The sequence below is a fragment of the Gambusia affinis genome, linkage group LG04 (genome assembly GCF_019740435.1).
Source record: "Gambusia affinis linkage group LG04, SWU_Gaff_1.0, whole genome shotgun sequence".
NCBI classification, from domain to species: domain Eukaryota; kingdom Metazoa; phylum Chordata; class Actinopteri; order Cyprinodontiformes; family Poeciliidae; genus Gambusia; species Gambusia affinis.
The window spans coordinates 28,613,753-28,630,876 of record NC_057871.1 but is presented as its reverse complement, the minus strand read 5'-3'; the positions used below and the strand labels follow the sequence as shown (position 1 = coordinate 28,630,876).

At 41.0% G+C, this 17,124-nt stretch overlaps 1 protein-coding gene across 1 annotated transcript in view; it reads left to right on the top strand.

Annotated features, from left to right (window-relative positions):
- lrba (LPS responsive beige-like anchor protein) overlaps window positions 1-17,124 on the top strand; it is a 218,394-nt gene that overhangs the window by 68,551 nt on the left and 132,719 nt on the right. Inside the window, exons 33-36 of the mRNA XM_044113800.1 lie at window positions 1,290-1,453; window positions 5,662-5,764; window positions 6,003-6,136; window positions 7,678-7,739. Coding sequence (XP_043969735.1) covers window positions 1,290-1,453; window positions 5,662-5,764; window positions 6,003-6,136; window positions 7,678-7,739 — 463 coding nt within the window. The remainder of the gene's footprint in view (window positions 1-1,289; window positions 1,454-5,661; window positions 5,765-6,002; window positions 6,137-7,677; window positions 7,740-17,124) is intronic.

Sequence of the window (17,124 nt, the reverse complement as noted above, 5' to 3'; positions counted from 1 at the left end):
TGGGGATGAAACTCTTCTCCAGCTCACGCTTCTGAGAAACACTTCTTTTTTCTTCTTCTTCTTCCTTTTCCGTCTTTACGGCACGATCTGAAGAGATTGAATTACTGCTACAAGATAAAACAGATTTCATCTCTGGCAGAGAGTTGTTTTTCTTATTCTTGTGGGTAGCTATTATAAATTATTTTGTACAGTTTAAAGCCTGGGCGTGTTTTGATTTTTGCAGTTTGTTACCAACAAAGGATTTGGCAAGACTGTAAACCTGAAAAGGCTCAAATGTGGGAACACGCCCTCTTCCTGGACGTTGGATAGTTTCACTAAACCTCGTCTGTAATGTGGCTCATTTGAAATATTCAGGCAAAAATCCATAATAAGTAATCAAGTTAATTACAGTCATTAGGGCTACAGCTAACGATTATTTCAGTAATCTATTTAATCTATATGTTATTCTGATGATTAATCACTTAATCTGATAAAAAAAAGGTCAAATTTTGTTGATTTTTTTTGTTTACCTTTACCTTTTGATCTTTTTTTATACAATATAAAAGAACCCAAACGATGGAATTCATTTTCTAAAATAAACATGTTATTCTCTAAGATGCAATAACATCCCTGTGGTGAATGCTTGGTCATTTACAGCAAACGATCCATCTGCTGCTAATAAATCCTTCTAATACTGTGTATGGCTGATCTGGTGATTATTTAATGGATAAACTGATTAATAATTGGATAGAAAATGGTGCTTAATAGAATATATTGTCTCTCTTTTTTTGACAGAATTTGAAGCGGTTGAAGCTAAAACTGCCACTTGAAATTCTGGGTTGAAAAAACCCCTGTTTTTTTGTAGTTTTCTGGAAGTTTGTTTCAGATTTGTGGTGCATGGAAACAGAATGCTGCTTCTCCTTGTCTGGTTCTGGATGCAGACCAGGTTTTAATCCAGTACAATGACATGACATGATACAACAGCAGATCTTTAATGTGTTTTGGTTCTAATCTGTTCAGTGATGTCTGTCGTTGTGTTATAAAGGTTCTCCACCTTATAATTCTGTTTATTTGTACTTTGTAAGCTGTACTTCAGATTTCTCCAGATGTGTTTTTTTTATCATTGAGAGAGAAAAAAAAAGAACAATGTCTGATCTCCTTTTTAAAAGAACAAGTTAACGAGTTGTCACTGAGGCAGTCTTACTGTGGATCGGTGTTTGAATTCTTCCTGTCATGTCCTGCTCAGCGTTTCCTCCCAGCAGTTCTTCCATGACAACAATAAAGGAATGATAAACGTCTTCTCTCTGCAGAAGTGTCGTCGTCGCGCCAAAGAAAGCCGGCGTGTCTCAAGTGTCTCCCGCTCCCGCCCAGACCTCCGCCGCCGCTTCAGTCTCCGCCGGGACGCCGGCGGACGGCGTGGCCGTGGTGTCCTCAGGCGACGCCTCCCAGGTCCACTCTGTGGACGCTGCAGATCGTAAGTTCATCCAGCAGTAGAAAGTGTGAGAGCAAGCGTCTCAGTCGGGATTGGTCCAGGTCTTCGTTTGGACGAGAGAAAGTCGACATTCTTTTAGAAGCTTGACTTCTCAGACTGCCTGCACTGCAAAAACAAAAAGTCTTACCAAGTATTTTTTTTATCCGGTTTCTAGTGCAAATATATCATTAAAATTGAACTAAGACAAAACTAACTTCAAAATTAGTTTTTGGAAGATATAGAAGCTTGTTTCAAGTCAATAATTCCTTAATATTAATAAAAAAAACTAATTCCACTGGCAGATTAGTTCATTTATAACGAGACATTTTTTCCATATTATGAGTGAAACAAGTTCTTATATCTTGCAAAAGTTTTCTGTAAGTTAGTTTGGTCTTCTTTTAAGTGTACCAAGATTTTTTTGCTAAAAACGAGAAAACAAGTATATGCGATAAATGTCAAATCAGGTGATTTTGACATACTGTCTGCAGTTCTGCACATAGGAAATGGTGTTTAATAGAAGATTATTAACGCAAATTATCACATTTATACTGCACAGATTACACAGTAAGGGAGAAGTGTTTTGCTTTTCAATGAAGTGTTGGCTAAATAGCAGAAAATACTGAAATGTGAAGTGAAATATGCTTTATTTGAAATATGCTTGACATGAAATGTCAGCACTTCCTGCCTGCTCTTCAGATGTCTGAAGCTGATGTTCATTTTGAACGAGTGGGTTTGTGTTTGAGAGAGACAGCAGTGAAAGTCTGCCTCGACACACTTTGACCAGTTTACAGCAGACCAACACTAAAATCAGAAACTGTGGAGTTATTATTATTCATTGTACTGGATTAAAACCAGTCAAAAATGAAGAGTTGGACTCACTGCTGGTTGATTCATCAATGGTTGTTTATTATGAATCCAAAGGTTTTATTGTGATGATTCTGTCTACATGGAGCCAAACTAACCTGGTTTGAAGCCCAGGATTGACAAAGCTTCAGACAAAACGTTTTAACAAGCTCTGTCACTTTTTGGTCTGTTTGTCCTAGGGATTGCATCAATGTGGTTGATATAGCAACAAGTCCATAATGTAATTTGGTGCTAAGGCTTTCTGTGATTAAAAAACTAACAGTATTATAAAGTCTATTCTCTGAGCTGTAGGGAGCCAGTGGAAGGACTTTAGAAAAGAGAGATGCTCTATCTTCCTGGTTTTAGTCAGAACGTCAGCAGCAACATTCTGGATTAGCTGCAGCTGGAGGATGGATTTTATTTTATTTTTTAATATGATTTATTTTTAGGCAGAGGTTTGAAGACACTGTTGCAGTAATTGATGCGATTAAAGATAAATCCATTAATGACTGTCTCTAGATCTTGCTGAGATGTTAGTCCTTTAATCTTAGAAGATAGAAGGCCGACTTTGTAACTGTCTTTATGTGGCCCTGACGGTTAAGCTTAGAGTCCATCACTACACCCAGATTTCAGGTCTGTCACTAGTTTCTCACTGTAAAAACTGAAGCTGTGAGCTGACTCTAGATTGTTCCTCTGTAAGACTAAAGATAATGACTTCAGTTTTGTTTCCGTTGGATGAGAAAGTTTAGGCTCATCCACACATTGATTTGTTCTAAATATCTGTTTAGTTCTGGGTTGGGTCCAGAGTCACCTGGTGACATTTTAATGTGGTTCTGTGCATCATTTGCATGGCTATGGTAGCTAATCTTATGACTTGTTATAGTCTGAGCTCAATAAATCTATTTATTTAGATATTAAATAGGAGGGGTCCCAGCAATAAACTTTGTGGAACACCACATGTGATTTCTGTCCATTCCAATGAAAAGTTAGTACTAGTTGGAAAAGAGATGGCCAAGTTTCCAAACAGCAGCACTCAGGCAGCTGTCATGTGCTCCCTTTTCTTTCTGCATATTTTCATGTCTTTGTATCTTTTTTTACATATTCCTAATTTCAGATATGAGAATAAACACAAGCATCATAAGCTGCTAGCATGAGAAAGTAGATTTATAAAAGTAATTATGGACTTAAACATGCAGAAAGACCTCCGTCTTGTTCGACAGTCTTACGGACATATAAATAAATAGGAAATGGTTGAAGTAAATTGGGCTTTTTTTTTTCATTCCCAAGTCCACAGACAGACTTTATGGAGTCGTTTCTGCTTCTACAGGACGCTAAATGCAGCAGTGAGCATCAGGTGCTGGGAGTCGCTCAGCGTTTCTCAGTAAATACACTTCTGAGTGCCCGTTTTAATGGGGCAGTGGGAGGACTAATGGAGACGCTCATTTGTTTTAAGGAGCCACTTCAGCTGGAGAGGGATGCTCCCACCAGGTCCACATGGCGCTGGTTAACACCTCCCCTACACACACCCCGCTCACACTCACATTCCAGCGCACACTACACCGCGCGTCAGTCCCGAAGAGTTATCCCTGCTCCGAGACCGTCCTGGCTGGAAAAACAAGACGGCTGAAACACCAGAGGAATCCCCCCCTGCCCCAGCACTCCCCACCCTGCTCCATATTCAGCTGGGCATTAGCTTATTTATGAGGCACAAAGAAGAGAATTTACTGCCAGATCAATCACACAGAGACTTTGTAGCTCGTTTGCTTCTGTCGCCAAAGTGAAGTCATAAAGCACCTTTTAGTTGGATAATGAAACGGTCAAACAGCCCAGAGGAGGTTTGGGATGATTTAATGGGGGGAAAATGATGAAAAAAATCCCCTTAGCATTCAAAAACAACAGTAGAATAATATCTTATTTTTATAAATATATGAGTTTTATTGTCCTCCAAGCTTAAAGAAAAAAACAAAAACAAAGTTAAATTGAGAAAAAAATTTAGGATTTCATTTTACATGGCAATCCAAGCATATCGTCACGACGGAGTATTGGGGCTATGCTAAAATAAATTGATGAGAATAAAGTCATAATGCTACGACAGTAAACTCTTATTATGTAATAATCTTAATTTTTACAATTATTACGTAAAAATAATCATTACGTAAAAAAAAGTCACATTACGAGAGTAAAGTTGTACAGAAATAGTCCAAATAATATGAGGAAGTTGTAGTAACAGTCAAATTATGAGAATAATCGTACAAAAATGATGTCAAAATAACAAGAAAATGTTTTAAGAGCAAAAAATTGAAGAAAATAGTCGAAATAATGCAAAAAAGGCCATATTACGAGAATAGTCATAATAATAGAGTCAGATGTGAATTAAGTCATAATAATATGAGAAATCTGCAGTAAAAATAAATTATAGTATGAAAATAAAGTCATATGTAATGATTTCCAATCTCCAGATGTAAACTCTATGACCTGCCAGTACTAGTTCTTGTTGATCTCATTTAGCACCGTTAGCAAGGGTAGTCTGCTAGCCAACAGATGGAGGCTGGAAAGGGTCAAACAGGGCAGTTTGCTTTACTCCCGTTAGCCTTCCTGTTACTTGCTGGAAGTCTTGCTCCACCTGCAGCTCTAACGTGTTTTCAACAGCTTCCTTCATCTTTTTTTGCTGCCTCTTTCGTGATCTAGTTTCTGGTGCAGACATTTTATTACACTTGAAATAATACAAGAAAAGGTACTAGTTCCATTGGCAGATTATTTCACTTATAAAAATATTTTTTTCCTATGCTCTGTGTGGAATAATGTGCCACATGGAGCACATTACTTTAAGATTTTGTGTTCTTTCAGTACAACCTCTTTATCTGTGCATCTTGTTTGAACAAAGCAAGTCATTTTGGTGTAATATGTAGTGCAAATATCTTAGTTCACTTGAAATACGACAGTACTAGCTTATAAGTAACTTATCAGCAAGATAGAGCTTATTTTATGTAAATAATTCCCTAATATTACCATGTTTACACTTATAACAAGACAGTTTTCCCATATTAAAAGTGAAATAATCTGCCAGTGGAACTAGTAGTTCTTCATCAGCATTTTCATCAATATTAAGGAATTGTTTACCTACAACCAGCTACTACTTGCTAAAAGGTTACTTGTGAGTTAGTTTTGACTTATTTCAAGCATAATAAGATATTTGCACTAGAAACTGGACCAAAAATACTTTGTAAGATTTAGTTTGTTCAGTGCAGTAACCTGGATGTAGCAGTTCTTGCTCTCTCTCTCTCTCTCTGTGTGTGTGTGTGTGTGTGTGTGTGAGCTCTTGTCCAACATCCAGACTAATAACCGAGTTGTTTGGTTTCTCCCTGCAGCAGGCGGCCAGGTTGCAGCAGGCGGCCAGGTTCCAGCCAGCTCCAGCCTGCCATCTGTCCCCCCACTCTCCCCTGTGACCCAGAACACAGCCCCCAATATGAGGTGATTCATCTTCTCCGCCCCCCTCCCCCCCCTCTTGCCCTTGCACGCAGAGTTTTTTACACTCATCAGCATACTTAGTTTTTATGCATATCTTATGGTCTTTGACCTGGTTGGATGTTTGGCCTCATTAAAAGCACATATTTTCCAGCTGATAGATTTTTCAAATGTTTTGTGAGTTCCTGCTGATTTTACCTCAGAGATGGAGATGATTTCCTTCTGCTATCTGGACTCGTTTCAGCATCTCAGAGCGCCTGGAGCACGCGTTGGAAAAGGCCGCTCCGCTGCTGAGGGAGATCTTCGTGGACTTCGCCCCGTTCCTGTCCCGGACCCTGCTGGGCAGCCACGGACAGGAGCTGCTCATCGAGGGCACCAGTGAGTTGTCATGGAGACGGGTCGCTCATGGGGATGCACCGATCCACTTTTTTCTCTTTCGATACCGATGTCTGAGGTTTAGTATCGGCCGATACCAATCAGATGCAGAAAAGCAGAGCTGAATTTGCTTGAAATGCTCCTTTTTTAAACAAAGACATAAACGTACTGAATTACAAATTTATTGTAATTGTGGAACAGCCAATGGAAAATAAACAATGAAGAAACTGTCAATAGCAATAGCTTGACTACTTTGGTCAAATTTGTAAAAATAAACTGCAACAAATCATCTTTCAGATGGTTCAGGAATTGTGCTGAGAAATTCTGTATATAATGTCAAATAAATAATAAAGCATATCGTTGCTGAGACCATAAAGCGTAGAATTAAACTGAATAGATCTGCTCTTATGGATCGGCCCCATTGCCACAAATACCTAATCTAGAATATCGGCACCGATACAGATATCGATGAGGGATTGGTACATCTGTAATTTTAATTCAACAACACTTCTGACTTTTGAATCTAATACGGTGATGAGCTGCAGGGGACAATGAGCTGGGGTGTTCCAGCGAGCCGGGGTCAGAGGTCAGGCCACTAACAGCAGAGTTTGGGATGTCTGCTGCCACCAAGCAAAATGGAAAGTTGATTGATAGCTTTAGGAGGCAGGGTGGAGAAATGCATTTCAAGGAAGGTGTGTGTGTGTATGGGTGTTTTTTTAAACATGTCATTTGAAGAGCAACGAAACACACCAAAGCTTCTCTGCTGCTCCCCGTCTGAACCTCGGACCCTCCTCTGCCCCCTGACCGGCCCTTTAAAGCCTTGGGCTCGCTGTTGGGGATCAATGGAGACATATGTTGGTCAGGTCCAGCCTGTAATACAAGGTCCAGATATGTATTAGTTTACAGTAACATCATGTCGACTCATTAGTCCCATCAATACCAGCCCCTACCCCCCCAGGCAGATGGCACGAGGTTAGCTGATCCCTGTCTGCTGGGACAGGGACCAGTACGAGTCTCCACCAGAACCCAGGAAGCTAACACCACCTACCAGCCTCTAACTGTCACCAAGGAGACGAGGGTCACGGCTATCTGGGTCTGTAAATAGCTGATTTGACCCATTTGGAGTGATTGTAAATCACAGAGCTGGGTTGATTTAAAAAGCATCGTTTCTGTTGGATTCCCACCGGGCCAGAATCATAAAGACCTAATAACTAGATCTATGTTGTACTTTGTACTTTTTAAAATTAATATTGAGGAATTATTGACTTAAAAGAAGCCCCTGATTCTTGCTAAAATATTGCCCATAAGTTAATTTTGTCTTATTCCAAGTGTTCTAATATATTTGCACTAGAAACTAGACCAAAAATATTTGGTAAGGTTTTGTGTGTTTTGCACTGCTGTGCTACTAAACATTTAAAAACTCTTTTTATTTGGGTTTTTAATTAAAACCAAATTTTACCATTTAGTCACATAGTGTGTTATGTGTGTGTAACTGTGTCTGTTTTAACACGCCCTCTGACCTCCTGACCTCTTGTTTCGTCCAGGTCTGGTGTGCATGAAGTCCAGCAGCTCGGTGGTGGAGCTCGTCATGCTGCTGTGTTCTCAGGCAAGTGCAGCATCTTTCCCTTTCTGCTTTCTATTGCCGTGATGCTGCAGCTCAGGTGGAGGACGACGAGTTGCAACCACGCGTCAGAGGGGGGTCAAGAGAGGCCAACCTGTCCAGGTCACCTTTGACCCGATCGCTGGCCCTCGAGGCCCAGGCCCAAACCGATGAGGAGGGATGATGTAGATTTGATGGTGCTTTGCATTGATTGGCTCTTTCTTCTCCGTCCTGTGGGTGTTTTGGTTGCCAGGTTTTATTTAGCTGCTGCTGGATTCATGAATACTAATTCAGGGATCATGAGCGGACCTGGGCGGGGTCAATGATTGGGGTTGTCGATGGATCACTCTGGGATGGCTGCTTACTATTTACAGATGCACAGAAAGGTTCCTGCTGGATAAAAACTGAAATGCTGCTCACCTCAGAAAAGTGTTAATTATTTAGCTTCACCAGGGCTAAATCCCTGGTGAAGCTATTGGTGTATTTCAAATTCAGAATTTTTTTTTTTAATCACAAAAGGAAATGAAATGTTGTTGTGGCTTATTAGTTCTTCAAACAACATATTTGTATTTTTTTTATTTGAAGCGTCCTGCTCTGGTACAGAGTTAGCAGATACATTTGTGAGCGAGTACATTTATGTCTGTGGTTAAAAAGTGAGTTCAGCTCTGTTTTTCTGTATTCAGTCGGTATGGACTGATACTAGACCTCAGGTATCTGTGTCCTAGTGATGATGCCAAATTTGAGTACAGACTTGTAAAATTAAATCTCCTGTTTAGTTCATTTCTGTTTGAGGTCTTTTAGCCTACTTCATCCCGTCAGGCAGGTCCTACTCCAGTTATATGATGACTGTTCAGTTGCGGTGGTCGTCAGGTATGATAACTACAGTTCATTTAACGAGGCGGTGATTACTTTACCCGGTAAAACCAGTGAAACTGTTCTCTCCATTTTTAACAAGAACCACAAAGGCATCTCTTTAACGTGCTCTGCTCTGTTATTGGGTGGTTCTCCTGTCCCACCAAACGCCGCCATCTTTTCTTCCCTTCTCCTTCTAACTCCCCCCCTGTGTCGTTTGATTCCCATTACTCATTTAGCCTCTTCCACAGAAAAAGTAGTGCGGCCAGATTACACATCTGTTTGGATGTCATCGGCCTTGAGAACCGGGGCTTGTGGGACTCCGGGGGGGGGGGGGGGGGGGGCAGGGGGAAGTGAATGTGAGCCTCCTCGTGTCCAGAAACGGCGGGACTGAAAGCTCGACGGCAAAGAATGACGGCCGCTAATGCACCTATTTGTCATATCTGTCAGGGTGTTGTTTAATGCTAATCTAATCAAAGGCAGAATCTCAGTGATTGCTCCACTGCATGGCTCATGCCTCGCTCCCCTCCACCCCCCTTTTGGTTCATGGCCCAAGTGACTCCTTCCTTCTCCCCAAAGCTCCCAGTTACACACACACGCACACACGCTCTCTTTTTAAGTGAGACGGCCAGGGATTGGCCAGTGCAGTGTTGATTGCTTCAATAAATCATCCAACCAAATTCTCACACAAGCTAATGCAAATGTAATTTTATTGTTGTGTAAAGGGGGGGCAGTGGGGGAGCAGGGAGGGATGGGAATGATCTGCTGCTTTTCCCCACCTGGGAAAAGACAGAAACCCGGGACAGACTTTGCTCCGGGCTAAATTACAATACGTCTAATTATTTGTGTGTTTGTTCTCCCTGCGAGCCAGCGAGAGTGAGCCCCCTCCTCTCTCCTCCTTTCCCGCCATGATTGATGGCGTTATTTAGCGAGGTTTCTCAGGCCCTCCGGCACAGGAAACACTCCGTTCTCACACAGGAAGTGCCTCTGTGGCCATCTTGTGATTCTTTCTTGTCTTGCCGCTGAATGAAGTAGATGGAAGGGATTTTGACCGATTCTTTTTCTCCCCAGCCCCCAGCCGCCCCTTCCACACCTTCATCAGAGATGTGATCGCAGCAGCATCTCTTGGAAATTTTAATTAATTTCCCAAGCTGGGAGATGGAGTGGAGCCGGGGGTGAGAGGTCAAGAGGCTGGGGACTGCAGAGCAGTTTTTAATCAGAGATCCCATGAAAGTTACACTAGCAGCCGCGTCGGCCTGGCATTGAGGAGCGGATGGTAAACCGCTGTTTGATAGTGCTTCAGATGGAGGCCGGCACAACGGCGCTCCCAATTAAAGGGCCATTTTAAACGGACATTAACTGTTGGGGTGGCGCGCTGCCGTTCCCTCATCTGTAATATTGATCCTGGTGGTCTCCTGAATACACAAACGGAGGATTAATGATCTTAAACTGTACTTCTTATAGAGTGGTACACAGAGAGGAAGCGTGGGGCTTCCTTTGTGATTCAGATTGCACTTCATTTTAAACGTAAATTGATGCTCAGCTTTTCAATCTTTCTTAAAATGTCCTGAAGACTGAAACACGCAGTTTGACTCTGGCTGCTGCGAACGTCGAGCCAAACTCAAGTTATTTTGATACAAAACTGTAGATTAAATTTTATTTTTCCTAAAAATTTATATGTTCCAGTTCATTTGTATGAATATGGTATATATTTAACCATTTAGATAACCATTTGTTTTCAATTTCTGGAATTTTAACGCGTTAATTTTGATTAATCAGCTACATAGATTTCAGCACATTAAAACCGTTTTTTTCTTTTTTTCCTTCTTTTGTAATGAACAAGCAACAACAGCGATTTGAGACAAAGCTGCTTCTCTTGGCCCACTGTGGTTTTATGTCTGCTTCAAAAACCTGATCTAATGGGACGTTGGAAAGTTGCGCTCAAGTTGCGCTAAAAGGAGTTAGCCTATTCAAGCCTAAAATAGCATCTCAGTGCTAAACATGTAGCGGCAGCACAGACGTCCCCAACGCCGTGGTTCATGAAACAACCGAAACCCGACTGGGAATCATGCAGCGCTGTGAATATCCCAACTAACACTCTAAGACAGCAAATTGATTTGTTGTTGAGCTCAGATGCCTGTTTACTCAACAAATTAGCAGCAAAAAGTTTGTTCTTAAAATTCTGTCAACATATGGTTTTCGATTAAAATGCGATTAATTACCCTGCATTTAACTTGATTTAAACACTTAAATCAGTTCCCACCACTAAGACATGGACGCCAATTCTAGAAAGAATTTAAAAGCCATGTTGGCATCAGTAAAACCAGATGGACTCAGATAAAAGACGGCGTGTCGGTGAGCTTAAGATCAGCTCTTGCTGTTCAGGGAGAATCCATCCTGATCCAGTGGATCCAGCAGCACTCCCAGGAAGCTGTGGGTGAATCGTGTTAACTAACAGTCTGCCCAGGTATGTGTACTTCTTTCAGTTGCCACAAGGGGGTTCTGCTATTATTTTAATTTATTTTAATCTTTTTTGTCTTTTTAAAAAAATCCTCACCACATATAAGTCTCAATTACAGTTTAATGACTAATGAGACTAGTTGCTGTACTATGTGAATGTCAAAGAGTTGTCAGGAATGCAATCCAAACGTTGTGAGTTTGATTCCATGATCATCTTGTCGCATGTCGCTGTGCCCCTGGGCAAGGCACCTGACCTGAGGTTTGCTACCCACCTGCATATCGGTGCATGCACCACACTCAACTGTGACCAGCTGAATGTGACTGCAGTGTGCAACACTTCAAGTAGTCAGAATGACTAGAAAAGCGCTAGTCAGCCCACTTACTAAATAATCTGTGTAGCAGAATCCAGACTAGAGATAAGATTGAAAATCAAAGAAATTCATGTTGATCCCTGTTACTCATTAACCTTTACTTGATTTTTGATAAACGTAAAACAAACCTGTGTGTCTGAGGACATGCTTGCTAATGTCTGATAAGTTTAGGTTTTCAGAAAGGCAGGAAAAAGACTTTTTTATTTTTTATTTTTTTTAAATAATCAAGACAATCAGATTGCCATCAAGAGGAAAATTATGTTGACCCTGGGTCAGTTTACTGGTGCACCATTATTAGATCAGTTCTTTGTTTCGGTTTGTCCTGTCTAAAAACAAAGGTTCTTCAGGTCAAAAGGAAATAAATGAAATATTACCATGAGATTTAAGAGATTTTTTTTTTCTTTTTTTTTGCGATCTTTGCCACATCAAATGATTTTCATGCTTTTAAAGGAGCGCTCTCTCTCCTTCTCTCTCTCTCTCTCCCTCCGTCTTTGTCCCCGTTCGCAGCTGCTCTTCTTCTTGTCATTTTTATGGCGGCTCTCCCGTTTCTCGGGTGCACTCCCAGGACCAGCTCCGGCGTGGTACATGCGATTAATCAGCACTTACAGTGGGACTGGAGAGTGGAGTTCCACGGCTGCCATCCCTCCGGAGTTTTGAGAAATTATCTCATTGGATAGCGGATGGTGTTCGATGCGCAGTGGCCCATAAATCTTCTCAGTAGCTGCATTTGTGTCCTGTAGATCAGCCATTATTGTCCGGCCCCTGTGTCAGCCCATCCATCGTCCTGCCATTTATCAGAGATGCGTGCCGTACGCGCTCTGGAAGAAGACGGCCAGGCGGAGAAATGCTGCTGATTTTTTTTTTTTTTTTTCTGCAGGCCGTCTCTTCCTGCTCCTTTTACAAAACAGTAATCAGAAAGTATTTTTTGCAGGGTCATTGGATGTTTTCCTCATATTATCTTTTTATTCATTAAAACTTTGCTGTTGATTGTAAACTCTGCTAGAAACATGAGAAGAACTGGTTTGACTTTAAAAGGAATGGAGGGTGAAAGAGGAGTTATAAAGCTATACTGTGATGATTTTTCCAGCGGTATAATGATGATCTGGTTGTTAAACATTAATGCAAGACCATTTTGATGACGCCTTTAGCTTCGTTTCAGTTGACGGTAAAATTGCGTAAATTGAAAATACGAAAATAAATTTGCTTAATTGAAACACGGCAATTTAGAAAATAACTCACTGTAAGTTTTTGCATTTGGATGAGGCAGGTTTTGTATTATGTATTGAAGTAGATGCATTTAGCAACACTGCAATGGAAATGCTAAAGAACACGACAAGAAGTAGGAGGAGGAGGATGTGTTTTGTTTCCTGGCTCCCCCAGAGCTCTCACAGCATCACACACTTCATAAAAAGTTGTCATTTGACGTGTTGAATCCGTAGTTACTCCTATGGAAACACAACTTGTATAATACTCTTCTATCCATTCTTTCCATTTGGACTGGATCATCTGTAGATGTCGTCTAAAATAAATTACCTTTTTTACGTTACACTCTCAAACATCATTGTGTTTCACTGGTAAGTAATTTAGTCATTCTATGCAGGTGTGTTATGGTGTAAGACTGAGCCAAATGCTGCAGGACAGTGGATCACAGAGGCTCACTGCAAAAAAAACCTCAATCTTACCAAGTATTTCTGCCCAGTTTCTAGTGCAAATATCTTGGTGCACTTGAAATAAACAAAAACAAACAGTAAATTTTGCTGGACTATAAATTGTCCCAAAATGATTACATTGTTGTTTTGAGACCATTTTGAAGTAACATATTGATAATGGCATAATGATGCAAGCTTGCCCTGTCAAGGACAAATAAAATAGAATTTTGCAAGAACACTGGAATGGGAAATTTAAAAAAAAAAAAGTATTCAAGATAAAACACAACCAAAAGCAGTAAATAAAATGGGAATAAAAACCCCATGCAATACAATTCAGTTTTCCTATAGTACCAATTCACAACAAATGTCGTCTCAAGGCACTTTACAAAAACAAAAATCATATCCACGTCAGCTGCTTCGTTGCTTTCCTTCTATATTTCATAAACTACCAGAGAAATCTGTCTTTTGGTTTTGTTGCTGCGACCAAGCCTCCAGATAATCCCTTCATTTCTAATGCAGTAACATCGGCATCAGCCCACCTGATTCATTCGCTGCTGGCATCATATGCTCCCGGCTACTCACCAAATGTTAACCTGTTTCACAGATGGACACCTCCCCGTTCCAGTCAGCAAGGAGAAAGTTGTCGACTTCCCAAAACACTTGGGTTCTCCTGACCTTTGACACGTTGACCTCCAAGTTACAGGAGGAGAGAGTGGCAAAGGGAGGGACGTTTAAGCCCCCCGCTGTCTGGGTACGGGTCGTGACGCTCATCATTCCCCCATACAATCGATAGCGAGACGTGACGACCAAGAGGACCAACCTATGGGTCGCAAAACGTCAGAGGAACGGAGGAAGAGAGCAAGATCAGATGTGTGTTGATATCTAGGCAGGTGAGGTTGGGTTGGTGGATATGTGTTTTGGACCACAGATTAAATGCAGAAAATGTCGAACAAAAACAAAGGAGAGAGGTGAGAAATCCGAGGAATGCAATGAAACCAAGCGACATATTAGTAATTTTCCCTTCTGTCAGCCCAACGTCCCACTGTGCAGTTAAACAGGCTCACAAGGTTCAAGATGAGTGAAAATCAAAGAGCCGTTAACCCCCACCCCTCTACGGCCTCCCATGCTACTCTGCTGCCATACCCCCGCCACGTCTGCGCCACGCGGCTCTGCGTCCAGCATCGTCGCTCTGCAATGCTGCCCGCATCCTTTGAAAATATACTCTCCGCTGAGAAGCAGAGAAAACACGGCATACACCAACTGGCACTTAATCCTAAAGACTCCCCGCCGTGTGCAACTCCGCAGCGGTGGAGGGGGTCGGGGGTCAACTGGGGGGGGGGACTTCCTGACAGGAAGCGGACTCTAGCTGAGAGGAGAAAATCAGACAGGAGACTCCTAAAAATATTGTGGCGGCTTTTAATTTGGCTCCCAGTTGGTTTTCCCGCGAGCCGGCTTCAAGTGGCACGAACAGCCGGTTATTTATACGCAACATATAATCGTGCTTCAGCCAAGTGAAGTTTCCCCAACAGAGACCTCTTCCCCTGACAGGCACCGTTAACGTGATGTTTTCCTACCCGACAGCCTCGCCGTTATGAGACTTTGGAATGTACTCTTCAGTTTTTCCCCTTGCTTTTCCTCTGTATGCCGTTATGCTGATATCGCAAAAAAAAAAAAAAAAAATTTTAAAATGCAAGCACTGGATGGGCTTTCCCAAATTTACAGTGGAATTTCAACATTTCTTATGCTAAACATTGAGACAAAATATTGTAAAAAAAAAAGAAAAAAAGACTTGAAGCAAAGGATGGAGGAAGAATAGAAACTAAGCAGGGGTTTCAGACCAGAATGTTACCTTGTTGTTTCTGTCCCTTCTGGCTTCAGCTTAAAAACTGCTCCATCCTCCAATAACATTAGCAGGTTACGCTAATTTAATAAACCTTTTTCTATGAGTATTTCTATGATTATTCATGGTTATTCATTCAAGACCTGAGACAACATGACACTCTGACTACGACAGCATATTCGGGTCATTGTACATGAAAAAGGAGTAAATTTTTGCTAATCTTGAGTGAATTAGGCAGAAAAAAGAGTTGGAAAAAAAGGATGGAGGAGGAATAGAAACTAAGCTTTTACTTCAGATTAGAATGTTAGCTTGCTGCTGTACCCTCTGACTTTGTGGAGGGTTAGCAGGTTAAGCTAATTTAACAAACCTGTCTTAACTGGTTATTATTTATTCAAGGCCTGGTGCAACATGACACCGTGAGACTAAGAGTGACAAAGAACGAATAAAAGTTTAAATCAAACTAAGTTTGATTAAAACGTAGTTTTTAAGTCAAAAATATGTTGACTTTTTTTAAAACTGCATATTAGCAAGTAGCACTGTTAGCATCGTCCTCGCAGCGGTGTGTAATTTTTAGACTGTCAGGGTCTTATAAGCTGCCTTCATTTCCAGATATAATTTTGCTCAGTGTTATTATACCCACAATAGATTTAGTAGCATTTTATCTATTTAATCTTTAAGATTCCGTGTTGCTAGTAGTGACTGGAATCTGCAATGCTTACGACTGAGTCGTGTGGTACCCTCACAGAGAATCTGTGAATTGAGATGAAGGTGATGGTAAGGAGACCTTCCAACCTTTCTTGGTTAAATCATACAGGAGTTGTCAATCAAACTCTGCTAGGGTGTGAATTGTTGTGGACTCTGCTGTATAGGTGGAAATGTATCATATTATTGTTTATTGTGATTTTTTTTCATAAGTGCTAATTTATCCATGTCACAATAAATTCCAATTATTGTGACAATTAAATATTGTGATAAAAATTTTAAGTCCGAATCGCCCACTTAGCCGTATATCCTTCATGGTAGAGGGACATTAAGTCTCAAAATAATAAAACAATGCTTTGTGATCCATTTGCGATCAAGGGCCTGAAAAAAAACAAAGCAGATATTTTTGGATAAACAGCTGCACTTATTTTTCTTCCCTCACCATTGTAATACACGGCCATAAAACTAGATTAACGCCACATATGAAGCGTCCTGTATACAGTCGCCGCTTCTGCGTGGAGCGGGTTTTCATTGAGCTATTCTCGCATGTTTCTAGTTTGTGTGTTTAGGATATGGAAGCTCTAGGCCTTTGTTGGTTTAGTCCTGACAGTGTGAGTCCATGAAGCTCTCGGAGACCCGGCTGAGTAAATATTTGCACATCAGTAAATATTCCTTCAGTTGCGAATTTAAGCACGCAAACTTGTCTGTTTTCATTTAAGCACATGAACATGCACATTTGGCCCGTTGAGAAGAGGTTCTGGTGTTGAGTTATTCACACAGCCTCTTGTATACCAGACTACTCAGCTTCTGTATTAATCAAAGAAAGAACATTGTTCAGAGTTTTTCTTTTTAAGTGCCTGTCTAAATTATATTGCTGTTTATGAGACGTTTTAAAACAAAGATCCAATCTTAAAACGGCAAAATTTGTGAGAACTTACTACTTTTGCAGTGCTCGTGTAAAAAGTTCTAGCAAAATGAAAAACTATTTTCCATCCTGCCTGGCCTTGATTGTCACATCCAGCTTGAGGATTTATGCTTTTGTCGTTCCGTCCAAAAGCTCCAGTCCTCCAAGCCTTTTCAAATCAACAAATACTTGTGATTATGAGTGATGCCACCAAAAAGCACAGCTGACTTATTTGTTATTTCGGGAGAGCCGGGGACGTATCTTTCTCCGCTTTGGAAAATGTTTTCCTTGTGTTGTGGTGAGGCCGATGTTTGAAAGGCGATTTTGCTCAGGAGGTCTGTGTTTTCTCACCAGTGCAAGTGGTATATTTAGATGTTGATTATGGATAATCAGCTGTAATGACGGAAGTCCGTGGCATGTGTGTTTAGACTCAATGCCATCATCATGGAAGGCAGACCAAACAGAGCTGTCGTATCGACTTCAGATTTAAACGGGCATTTACACCAACAGTCAGACTTTGAGTCGTTTACGTGCAAAAAAAAAAAGAGAGAAAAATTTCAAAAGAAAAGCAGCAACATTAGCCACGGGAGCTTTTTCAAACATCCTCAACGTT